This window comes from Phaethon lepturus, unplaced genomic scaffold (assembly GCF_000687285.1).
Source record: "Phaethon lepturus isolate BGI_N335 unplaced genomic scaffold, ASM68728v1 scaffold2690, whole genome shotgun sequence".
Lineage (NCBI taxonomy): Eukaryota > Metazoa > Chordata > Aves > Phaethontiformes > Phaethontidae > Phaethon > Phaethon lepturus.
The window spans coordinates 1,973-15,007 of record NW_010509685.1 but is presented as its reverse complement, the minus strand read 5'-3'; the positions used below and the strand labels follow the sequence as shown (position 1 = coordinate 15,007).

Sequence of the window (13,035 nt, the reverse complement as noted above, 5' to 3'; positions counted from 1 at the left end):
GATGCAGGGAGGTACAACTCAACCACACTTTGTCTCATTGGCTTTGACTTGGCATGGAGCATGGAAAAGAGCAGCTTGGTCATGCATTTTCATCTCAGCCCCCAAATCCAGCCCTGCTGCAAAGAAGCATTACATAACGTTGTAATGTAATTTCAAATTTCAAAAAATTTCTTCATTTTGCTGTTAGAGGCTACTGTGCCCTCCCCACTGCAGAGGCAGTCACATGCTGCCTCTCTGTGCCGTATCAGTACCAAGGGACAGCACAAAGGACACACTTCAAGACACTTCCCTCCATCTTTCTGTATCTCAATAGCTGTGACTTATGTAGCACCCAGCCCCAAAATCTCAGAATATCTCCTACTCTACTGGACAACCCCAGAGCACTGATCCATCCCAGTATGTGCTCAACAGCTGCAACAGCTGTTATTTCAGCAGTGCCTCATCTTCCCTTCTGTCCCTGAGTTTCACGTTATCATCCATCTATTCATCCACAGCTGCCAGTTGAACAATTAATTCAATAATTATTGCAGCTCTGTAACATCTTCCCAAGATACGAATATAGTAGTTCTCTATAAGTGTAATTTTATAATTACATGCATTTCATTTCTACACTTGGAAGTTAGTTAACTAAACTGAAGTAAATTGCTGCACAGGAGGTAACCCAAAACCCAATTAATAGCTAGCAAGGAGACCATCAGTTGAAGGACCATACATTAATATGCCCTCATTCACCCATAGAAGTCCTATAACTTGGTAGAACTTTTAAGTTTGGGTTTCGCAGATGCTTTCAGTTGGATCTGAACTTCCTGTTGGAACTTTTTCAGAGTCATTTTTAGGGACTGAAAGACTGTTTGGGGTTTTTGTTTGGTTTTGTTTTAATAATGGAATTTTTTTTTTTCTGACAAAGTCCTCTCAGTAGATTCTTACAAGTTCATCAACTTGATACAAAGCTGAATAGTAAGTTACATACGGAAAGACATGAATTCTGCTTTACCCTCAAAGTTTATCTGGAGTTAATTCTACTGTATCAAAAGGCTGTCTAAACGAAGAAGTTATAACACACTAGGTTTCCAAAAATGTATTCCTATAAAAAGAATCTATTTATTTAAAGACTGGTATATCAGTGCCCATCAGTAGGATATTTTTCCAGCTTAGAGGCTAAATACAATTTTTTTTAAAGGCATATGTGGTCACACAACTTTTTCACAGAGATTTTAGATCAATTTTAATTAAATGATGCATATCTTAATTTATTTTCACATTATTTCCTTTTTTAAAGAAATGTACCTTTTCTGTAACTTGACTCCCTAAATACCTCCCAAACTGAGGTATTCCTCTGAGGAATCCATGAGTAATTCTATTCCTATTTCCCAGGAAATGTCAGGGAGAACAAATGGCCCATGCGGTGTGACCTGAAGGTCAAGAGATTCAGGCTCTGACAAATTGCATCCAGAAGCATATTGCACAGTTGATGATCTGTTGCTGAGATTGTCTTGCCTTCAGCTCCATCCATCATGAGTGAACCTGGGCTGTTAGTTCAAGTTTCTCAGATGGTTTCATCCGTTTCAGTGCTGTGAAGCTTGAGTTGAATGTTCCAGTGTGATGTGGACAAACTCACTTATGGATTGATAAGACTCATGTAAAATGCAACTGGAAGCACAAAGTTTACTTGGGCTACCTGCCCAGGAGATGTTGCTATGTCCTGCAGCATATGAAGCTATCAAGTGTTTTGAAGGTTTATCTCTCTATAACATTCACTAGAGAGAGTTAGCAAATCAGAAGGCCAGAATCTAAAGAAGATGGCACAAATTCTGGCTGAGGCTGTTGCTACTACTTGAAGTCCCGAGTGGCTGGAGATCCGACAGGATCCACTTGTAAACCTGAGTTATGGACAGATGAACTCTGTAATTACTCACGTTACAATTGGGCATAAACAGGAATTTAAATGCTTCTGGATCCTAGGATCTCTCCATATGCATATGTTCATAAGGCTTCATTTAGAAAAATGTTGACCTTTGGCAGCTCTCACTGAAATGAAGCAATTGAAGAACTTCATAGATCAAACAGTCACCATGAAATTTCCACATGAGTGCGACATAAATAGGTTAAATGCCACAGAATATATGGAGAAACATTCTCCTTTCTGTATAATTACATTACACATTGTTTCTAAAAGAAAAATACAGTTGGTTGGAATACGAATTTATAGATGTCCCCAGATCTTTGAACAGGGATGTAAGGTGAGGACCTTAAACTGGAGCTTTTGAGACTGCAATACATAAGTAATCCCACTTTTGTTACCGGATATACCCAACTGGACACCAGTGGGATATTCAACAGTAATCAGCATTTGACATTGTGCAAAGTGATTTTTAGTCCTACTTCACGTCTGAAGTAATGTAATTCACATGAAATTTCTCTTTTAAGTTGAAGCTTCTGAATATTGTTTTATATAGTCTCTGTAAATATACTTGTACTTTTAGATTAAGCATAGTACCAAAATTCATGTATGTGAAAGGATATTCATCTCCAGCTAAGTATTTTTTGTTGTCTTCATAGGTTTCCCCTGACCTACAGAATGAAGTGCTTATTAGCCTACTAGAGACAGACCCAGATGTTGTGGACTATTTGTTGAGGAGGAAAGCTTCCCAGTCATCGTGAGTAATCTGTTTTTTCACCATCACTGTTTCTGCTGGGAATTTCTGTCTCCCACTGGAAGTGTTCAAAAGCTTCTAGTTTTCCACAGCTCTTCTGCACTGTCTACAGTGGAGTAGAAATGTCCTCCCCATTACACAGACTCTGCCAAAGAACTTGACTCTTGTACAGTGTTTTCTAAAGACAAATCTTGTTTCCCGATTCAGAGAAAAGATTGCGTTCTGCTGCAGAGAACAGAATGACATGTACATAAAAATATTTGGTGCACTATTATCTGACAGGATGTATTCTAGTGATCTGCTGGTTCATGTCTTGAGTTTATTGTAGTCTCCAATAACAGGAGGCATGCATTACACCCTTGAAGCACACCCTAGAGTGCCTTAACACAGTCACAGCTAGCCATTTGACCAGTTTGTTGTTCTTTTCCTGTTGTATACACATAGGACATTGTAAACAAGTCAACTGCCACAACAGCATGTTTATGGAGACTCTTTAGATATTATTTAATTGTATGCTTTGCGAAAGATCCGAAGAGGAAAAAAAATCACACCGGTCACTATTGCAGTTACGATACGTAACATGTTCCAACTTTGTGTATGGTGTATATATGCCTACACCCATGTGCCTTAATGCTATGAGTTTGTACATTTGGGTTAACAGGATTCCTGGCTTTCTTGTGGGACACACAGTCATTGCCTTTATTCTAGTGAATCCCAATATGTCAGACCCCAAAATCACAACATTTGACAAGCTTGCTTTAAGTAAATTTTAAGAGGTTTCCTAGACTGTAAACTCTCTGGGACAGATTGGACTTCGTCTTCCTGTGTGTGTGGAAAGTGCCTAGTGCATTCAGAATATAATTAAAATTGAATTTGTACAGTCAGTTAGCTATGATTTTTTTTCTCTCCCTCTGAACATTGTATAGTTGGAGGTAATGTAATAGTGTGCCTGGCTTTAAAGGAAGCAGTATAAAAGAAATAGTATAATTAACACATGGAGGAAAAGATTTCTTTAATTATAAAAATTAGAAACAAAAATACATGCAGAATATATTATGTGTTGTAAAGGATTTTATTAGTTTACTGACTTAACTACACGAACACATAACATGCAGTGGCAAATTATCACAGTTCATCTGATTTGTGGTAATTCTCTGTGTGTTTTCTTAGTGTACCACAGACATGAAATAATTTCAGTTTATGTCTGACTGACAAGTAACCATGTGTATACTAGATGACAATAAATGCAGGATAATAGAGGTATGTTAGCTGTCTTTTACACTTGTTTCACATTTGCGATGAGTCAAGACCACAATCAGGAGAGACACTGCAAGTCACATGACGTATCCTAAGGTCTGGAGAGACTTCTTTCTTTAAGCCCTCAGTTTGGAATGATCATATTATTTCTAACTCAAGCTAATACAAACCTTCATGCTGGGTTTCATAGTCTATGTAATATAAAGACACAAAATTGTATCTCACATGTGGTTACACATATCAGTTGAGCATAAATTTGTTGCAGATCATTGTGGATGTAACAGATTATCATTAGATCCTGTTTCCTTTAAGTTAATTGACCTTTCCTTGAGCTTCCTAACTTTTCAGCCAGCTTGCACACCTGCAGGAGAAAATGGATCTTTTGTGCAAAGCTGGTCACAACTGACAAAAGGGGGGTTTGTAAGAAAAGGTTACAAAACCAAATAGAAACATATAGCTGCGCTAGTACCAATTTATCTTATTTTCAGTAATGGGCAGATGAAGTATCACTGAGATAGGAAAAATGTACTATCTGTCATTTTTCTTCTACTCTGCTATCAAGTGATTTATTCTTAATGTTAATGAGATATGTTTTCACTGTGATTGCAACTTCTTGGTTAAGATATTTCAGGCAATTAGAGGGAATGTTGCTAAGTGTTATTGCGAGGAGTGTGATGCTCTTAAGAGATTAATGTATTTCAGAACGTAATCTCCATTTTGAGGTTACATATTTGTTGGTTCTTTTTCCTGTAAGAAATGTGGGGCAGCAGACAACAAGGAGATGTTTGTCTTGATTTGATAAAAATGAGCCTCCAAAATACATACTTGCTACTCTTGGAAATTTCCTGGTCATCTACTCAAGATCTAAATTGGGATCCGTGCAACAGAAAACTTAAGAATACCTTGAGACAATCTTCATCAGAAAAGCTAGTTGGCTGAATAGTGTAGAGTATGGAATCAACTTCAAGACTTTAATGTCATATTAATTGCTCTGAAGGTCCTGCTTCTGCAATTGCCCTCACATCTCTGCTCTTTATGTCATTACAAATGCTTTCTTGGCTCAGATCTAACAGAGAAAAAACAATCCCTTTTCCTCCCCAGAGGAGGACAGATCAGATGTTCCTCATCTTTCAGTTCTCTTAAGAGCTGAGCATCGTGAATGGTGTGTTGGGGAGTTTATGGAAGTCATTCATAATAAAGCACTAACTACCATTGGCAGCAATTATGGAGTGTGCTTTTGTGGATGACTTGCCCAACTTTTTTGTATGTTGGCTTGATGACAGTGGAATTTGGGGTTTCCAGCTGTAAGATGAAGCATCTTCAACACAAAAATAAAATCTGTTTCTTATGATTATTTATTGCTTATCATGGTTAGTAGTCATTTTAGAGTAAATGACTTTCAAAGTTACAGAATTTTTGAGTGTTTTTGGGTGGTGATGATGGGTTTTAACCCATCCTAACCTGTGACACAAAGATGAAGCTATACAATAGGCCATAGAGTATGCGTAAATGCAGTTTTCAAAGCTGCAGAGGCTCACGGAATCATTGAGTCCTGTACCCTGTTACAGGAGCAATCACATCATAATCCCATAATAATCTGTTTTGTTGGTGGCAACTGTGTTGCTCAAATATGTATGGAAATTACTAATTCATACTGCCAAGCCGTCACACTCTGTATGATTTTCCTTTTGTAAGACATAATTGTTTTCCCACTCAGAACCCTTAGGTATACCAGAAAAAGATTTCTGCCAAAACCAGAAAGGGATTTCCTGTTTTGATGACCTTGATGCCAGTAGAAAAGCAGGAATATCACCAGTAGAAGTTGTTGTTGTTGTTATTACTATTAATATTAATAATATTAATATTAATATTTTTCCAACTCACCTATGCAAGTAGACTCTGGTGGATAACATCAGTTCAGAATGATGCCAATTAAAAAGGAAAGGTCAGGACTCCTTCATAGCATAGTTAATTTTTGTTCTGGAATCTGAAACATTATTTTTGAACACGTGGCATAGGGTCTTTCTGCAGCTTTCAAATCTTTCAGTTTGTACATAACCACTTTTTAACTCTTTTCCTTAACATAGTTCATAACCTGTAGAAAATATTATATTGCATTATATTATAATGCAAAAGTTTTGTTTGAAGGAATATGTGAGAATTCATTTGTTGTTTGGTAAGATAGGAGCCAAAGTCTTTTGGAAGTTGTGTTTTATTTTGTTTGTGAAGAGCATCATAAAGCTGCAAATATATGAGCTCAATTTCCAACTTTTGAAGTATTCAGTTCATTTTGATAGTTTCTTGTAGTAAGACTGGCAGAGCCCACAGGCATTTTATTTCATTTTTAAAACTATTTTTCTAAACAAATTTGAAAGTGATATTTTAGATATATATAATTGCATGGGCTTACTAGCAGAAACTGTAAATGAGTTTAGAAACTTGACCGTTTGGAACTTTCCGAAGACTTGACAGTTTCCATTTAAGTAAATTTTTATCAGGAGCTCTGTCTTCAGAAGAGATAGACTATAACAGATCATTCAAGGTAAGACATGAAATCAGTGTTTCACAAAGCTCAAGTTTATGTTCCCACATTCTTTCATTTCCATTTCCCTTTCCCCTCATTCCTTGTGTTACCTTGCCATGGCTAAGTAGTGGTATAGCTCTCTCTTTGCCCTGTGCAACATAGATTTTCATCCTGCAAAGATTTACACGCAGTATGTCTTCTTGGTGTCACCATTGGTGCTAAGGATGTCTGTATGCCAACAGGATGAGGTTTAGATGACGTTCAGTCTGGAAAGCTGGAGAGAAAGACATGTGGTAGGAAATCCAGAGATACCAATATTTCTCCCCTTTTCTCTCAGGTTTTTCTGGTTCTTCTAAAATTCCAGAGACATTGCTTAAATCTCATCTTAACTCACTGCACAAGCTTTTTTAGAACTTAGGAAGGCAGAGAGGCATAAGGGACAAAAAAAGAGGGGAAAAAAGTGATAGAATTGTACATACTTAAAAGACAATAATTCTAAAGTGTGTGGCTGGTTATAGATTAATTTACCTTGGACTCATCTTCAGATTAGAAGTTGAGATGGGAAGTTACATAATTGAGGCATGATTTACTGGGGGTTTTTTAATGGCTCCCCAACTTTACCATACCAACCACAGTAGGAAGCCTGGGAGAGCACTACTTTGCCAGATGGCATCCCTGGTTTTGTGAGTTGGCCCCAGTTAAGATTCAGGATCAGTTCAGTGATGGATTTCTTGCTGGGAGTTACCAAGGAGTAAACTTAGTTAATTCATTCCCAACAGTTTATGGTTGCTTTTATACTAAAAAAAAAGGAATATTGAATAACATAATAATCATGATGTTGAGTGTATATATATTATGTTTTGGGACATGCAATATGTAAATCAGCCAGGAAAAAAAACAACAGCTTCAAAGTGGTGTTAAGTTTTGTCATTATTTCTGTATTAATATTTAGTGTGCTGTGGCTAGCCTGTCTTACCGCTGTGTTTTCTTTTTTTTTTTTTTTTTTTTTTTCAGTTTTATTTCATTTGTCTAGAAAGAGGGTTATTGTTCCATAACAAGTAATGTGCTTTGGCTGCTCACTCAGTGCAAGCTCTGTTTGGATTTGACTCTGAGAAGGGCTGACCATTTTCAGTACACATTTACGAGAATGAGCCTCTGCTGTATCACATGCAATTACAGCAGGTACTAACGTGAGGTCACTGAGAGAAGTGTTTGACTCAAGAGAAGCGAAAGATAAGCATCTAAGAGACAAAGATCAAGGTGCAGACAAATGAAAAATGAATAACAGAAGTATAAATTAGGGAAGAGTGATAGGAAAAAAAAGTTATGTTTGTTTACAAGAGTATTTCTACATATTCTTTGGGAGGTTCAGTGACTCACAGACTGCCTCTTGTCTGCGTAGTAAACTAACAGTTCAAGAAATCTCCCTCAATGTTCCCAACATACCTTAAAAATGTGAGTTGTCTTTCTGAGCCTTGGGGTGTACTTTAGAGGGGGTTTTGTTTGCCTTTTTTGTCAAAATTAAATGCAGGCCATGCTGTTAGTGATGTAAAGGTGAAAGGGTGAAAGAAGTTGTATAAGTTACCAGCAGAGCCAGTTGTTTGCTGCCCCCATCAGAAGTACAGTAGATACATCTGCTTGTCCCCTGTAGAGTATTTACCTTTTGATGTCTCTAGAAGAGGATCCTCCTCACAGCGTGAGAGGCAAGCTATGGTTTTGATTTCTTTGACTGTGTAGTACTTCAGAATGGAAGAAGTGATTTTAGCATACTGCTTAGCATCAATCTAATCTTCCCTATCACACTCTCAGATTTGCTGTTGCAACAAGCTAAATTGTCAAGGTAACATAAGGAACTGATTCACTATTTAATTTCCTGTGATGAACTGTGCAGTTGTGTGGTTTTTGTTGTTTTCGTTCTTGACAGCAACATCTTTTGATTTTTAGTGGCCTCTGCTGGCCACTTCATGGCAAAAGTTTTACTCATGGAAAATTCACTTCTGGACTGCTTCTGAAGTGTTTTCATTTCAGCAGTTATGATCATACTCCTGTATTTTATTTTATTTGTATGATGTCAGACTGCACCTGTAGCTGTGAACATAAAGCGTTTTTCATTAACAGTAGTTTGTTTATCAAAATTTCTCAGGAGCCCTGAGACACTGCGGTCAGAAGGTTCCTACTCCGCAGGAGGAAGACATTCTTCCACAGACTCCAACAAAGCTTCAAGCGGAGATGTCTCCCCTTACGACAACAACTCCCCGGTACTGTCTGAGCGTTCGCTGATGGCAATGCAAGAAGAAGTTGCCCACAGCCCAGATAAGCTGTACAAGGTACCTGAACAGTACACGCTGGTTGGACATTTGCAGCCTAAGACAAAGGAGAATTCTTCTGCATCACAGGCTGGAAAAGGTAGAGTACATCGTGCTTGTGTTCTTCCTTCTCAGTGACCGATGGGGGTTTCTGAAAGAATTGAAAAGTGTCTGCTGTGGTTTATCATCTACCAGGAGTTGAGGAACAATAGTGTACATAAGAAGAAGTGACTGACCAACATCCTTTTTTTCTGTTGAGCCCGAAGGGTCTTTACTCAGTCCTCATTAGCTCAGCCATCTGTCAGGGATGTTCTTGGTATTGCGTTTCTCAAAACTTGGAGCTATTATTTAGGAAAACAGGACTATGTATGTCCTGCTTTTCAGCCTGTCTGTGACAGCATGGCAAAGATTTCTAGTCTTGCTCTGTAGGACTAATACCTGCAAGGCTATGGTCCAGGCTTTGGAAAAATCTGAGACTTTAAGGCATCAAGCTACAAATTTTCTCCAATTGAAAAGAATGTTCTCCTCGCTGGAGAACACAGCTGAACTGCACAGGTTTACATCTGCTACCAATTACATGCCTAGTAGTACTAGTGCAGGGATCCATAATTTCCATAGCTATCTAGGGAGTGCACACCTGAATGATTTCTTCTGTAAAGAACTGTGGTTTAAGCTGATAGCTCACCAGCACTTCAAGATGCTTTTCATTTAAAAATATTAAAAAAAAAAAAATTACGTTCATGAAATGTGTATTTGGTATTAGAGCCACACTCTAAGGACTTCCAGTGCTTGGGGATGCAGATAACTGTTTGGTGGTATTTTTAAAACCATTTTATTTTAGAGGCACTGGTGAGGCACTTAATTCCCCTTGGAATTAATGGGATTTAGACTATTATCTCAATTATATGTTTTATGAATGCCAATGGGCATTTATTTTCTGTATTCATCATCTAAATCTCTGAATAGGTTTCAAAATTTGGTCAGATTTCCAGTAAGTTATAAACAGGAAATTACATGAAGTTTTTATCATATTAACCATCTTTTGGACTTCAATATGCATCACAATGATACTGGACCATGACGAATTAGGAAATTCCTTTACTGGCAGATGGAATCAGAAAAAGGCACGGAGCAGTTATAATCCAGCACGACGCCTGATGTGCGCATTTCATTAAATCTCTATTGTCTGACAGCACTTCCTTGTAAGAACCAAGTGATGCTGCAGGTTGATAGTGTGTGCCTTACAGTGACCCCTGGGGCTGGGGCTGCCTGAGGGAGCTTTGCCATTCTTCCCAGTTAAAAGGACATGAACTACCTTCTTTGACCAAATCTTCCTATTCTCCTGCAAATTCTCCCACTGACTTCAGTAAGGCTTAAGGGAAATTCTTCTCTCTCAGCAAGCTCAGGCATCCTGCCCGTGCAGAGCTCAGTGAATTCATTACAGGATCTGAGCCTGAAACAGCAAGTAACTGTGAACAACACATTTGACGTCTGTTAGTGTTAGGTGCATGGTAAGCCAGATACTAGTGTATGTTAACGACTCTGATACCTTACATCAAGTTTTACGTCCTCTTAACTTACTGTTCCATTTGAATGCTTTTAAATAATCGCTTATTCATTAAGGATCGATTCATCATCTTCTTCCTCTTCTTACTGCTATTTAGATGTTTCTGAAGATCATTTTGATATCTGGGGCACCTGGCATTCAACGCTGAAAACTGTCTGCAAAGATCCAGCAATTACAGGTCAGTTATTTCTCAGAAGTTTTAAGCCCAAATCTAGAAGAGACATAGCCATTTCCTGGGTTTGAGAAATCTCAGTGAAACCAGTAGGAGGACTCACGTTCTCCAGAGTTGGACTTTTAAAAGGTTGCTGTTCAATGAAAGAAGCACAGTGGTTATAGAAATGCAGCGACATTTCACACTGTCACGAGATCATTTAAAAAGTAATTTTAAAATTACTTAAAAAAATAGTTTTATATTCTTCTAAAAGCCATTGGAAGGTGGATGCCCAGTAGGGATTTGAGAGCGGCCGCCGCAGTGGCACTAGCACAGGCTGTGAGGTTGGAACTGTGGCTGCTGGCACTGCTGCTGGCCGGTGTGGTCCTGACAAGTCCCTGGCCTGTCCTGGCTTTTTTTTTCTCCCATCTGCACCCACCTCACAGAGGAACTGCGAGACTAAAACACACCCCTGCTTTTCAAGCATTTGAAGGACGTTAAGTGCTGCAAGGCTTTATGTCAGAGCAAAGTGTTAGAGACACCGGTAATATATGAGACGTGGTTCAGATAGATGTAGGGCTGCTGCTCTGTGTCCCCAGGTTCAGCCGGTGGTGAGGCTGTTCCACCTTCAGTCGTGTAGCCTGATGAAAAAAGTCCCCATCCCTCTTCTACAGAGCGATGCAGGGGAAGAGCAGTAACTTGTTAAACGCCACGTAAACGGTTACACAGACTGATGTTGTCTTTCCGACTCTGGCCCCCAGGTTCTTATGGGAACATTTACGAAAGCAGCTTGCTGCGACCTGGACAGTGCTCTCTTTCCCAGGGGAACCTCGCCACGTATTCTCCTCGGTGGCAGGGCAGCTCCTCCGAATTGGACAGCAGCAGGCAGGTCATGCGAAGGAGCCAGACGACTGCTGCCATTGCTGAGTGTCAGCTCCATCCCACGGGGTCTCGGGTGTGCAGTAACCCACAAATGGAAGTTGGCAGCAGGAGTTCAGACCTGTCGCACTCAAAGTCGGAGCGGCACTTGACTTTAAGCAGTGTGGAGGACCTCAGTGAGCACGACTCGGATGCGGGTTGTTCACAAAGCATGGCCAAGCCCTCCTACAGAAAAGAGAGGCCACCACCCCCCTACCCAGGCCCAGCAAAAACAAGCTCTGGGTTGTCACAGCGATCAAGCGTTTCTTCAACGTTGCACTCTTTGTGGAGACTTCAACGCCAAGAAAAAAGTTCAGGGACCAGAGCAACTGGAGGACCGACAGCCAAAGGCCCTGACCAGGCCACCTCCAGGCAGGAGCGGCCGGCCTCGCACAGCCAAGTGGGTCACACCTATTCCACAGCACCTCACAGTCAGAACAGTAAAAATGTTTCAGAGGTGGACTGGCATGATTGGCAAAGGGAGAGGTGGCAAATTTGGGAGCTTTTATCAGCTGATAACCCTGACGCCCTCCCGGAAACCCTTGTATGATCGGACTCTGCAGGACTACCGCTCATACCTGTGCCTCCCGCTCATAGGAAAACAACAGTGACATTGGAAAATGGGGAGGGCTTCTTTGTTTTATACCAGCTGAATTGCATATACTGTTTTTTAAACTTTGTTCACTTTAATTTCTTAACAGCACTGTCAAGCAGTCCATTTACAAATATAGTATGTTCCTGTTTTTCAGCAAGCTTCTGAGGAAAAAACAAGATAAAAATTTTAGTCTAATAACTCTTTATGCGTACGCTGTGTATAAGATAAAACTGTTGCTTTGATGTTGCTAAAAATGTATTTATATATCTGCAGTTTTGATGATTGTATATTCTGTAATGGGTATTGTATGATAATCATATATTATGTTTTCATATACAGATGTCAATCAATCATGACTGCCTTTTTTAAAATCACTGCACTTACATTACCGTGATATGCATTGGAATTCTATAGAAAGTGCACAAGCTGGTTTCTGTGCTTATATAAAAAAAAAAATGTTGAAGGGGGAAGTTGTCCTTCTTTTCACTGCCTATTGAAAAACACTAAAATAGAGTGGAACATGAAAAGCCATATATTTTATAAGGGTAGTAGTGAGCTTAGAGGGGAAAATACCAAGTATTTTTTTCTTATAAATATATTTGCAAACAAAATTAAAATTTGATACAAGATTGTAAGAATATTTTTTTTAGATTCTGGTAGGAAGCAGCTAGCTCAGAGAATCAACCAAGGGCAAGGCCATGCCTAAACCAACTAAGGATGTAGTGCAAAGGTCGGCCCTCCCATTCTAGAGGAAAACCAATGTTATGTATACAGGATATAATATATATATTTATAAATGTATGATTTTATGTATTGTTCTAAAACAATAAACTGGAATCCAAATTTTAGAAAAACAAACCCAATAAATTTAGGAGTGTAATGACTGAGAAAGAATATGGCTTTTCCTTTGAAAGAACAAAGCTTCAGCATTAAGAAAGTTAGACAAAGCGAAAAGAAAAATGAAGCGATAAGAAAAATGCAGACAGACATACAAAAGGGAGTCACACAGCGTTTCAAAAATTAACATGACGTTTGGAGAAGTTCACAGCTGCATTTCTACACA

At 39.1% G+C, this 13,035-nt stretch overlaps 1 protein-coding gene across 1 annotated transcript in view; it reads left to right on the top strand.

Moving 5' to 3' along the window:
- The window catches only part of ARHGAP6 (Rho GTPase activating protein 6), a 122,076-nt gene extending 110,149 nt beyond the window's left edge, over positions 1–11,927 (top strand). The window contains exons 10-13 of the mRNA XM_010281564.1: positions 2,560–2,657; positions 8,579–8,841; positions 10,406–10,486; positions 11,221–11,927. Coding sequence (XP_010279866.1) covers positions 2,560–2,657; positions 8,579–8,841; positions 10,406–10,486; positions 11,221–11,927 — 1,149 coding nt within the window. The remainder of the gene's footprint in view (positions 1–2,559; positions 2,658–8,578; positions 8,842–10,405; positions 10,487–11,220) is intronic.
- Positions 11,928–13,035: the final 1,108 nt, after the last annotated feature.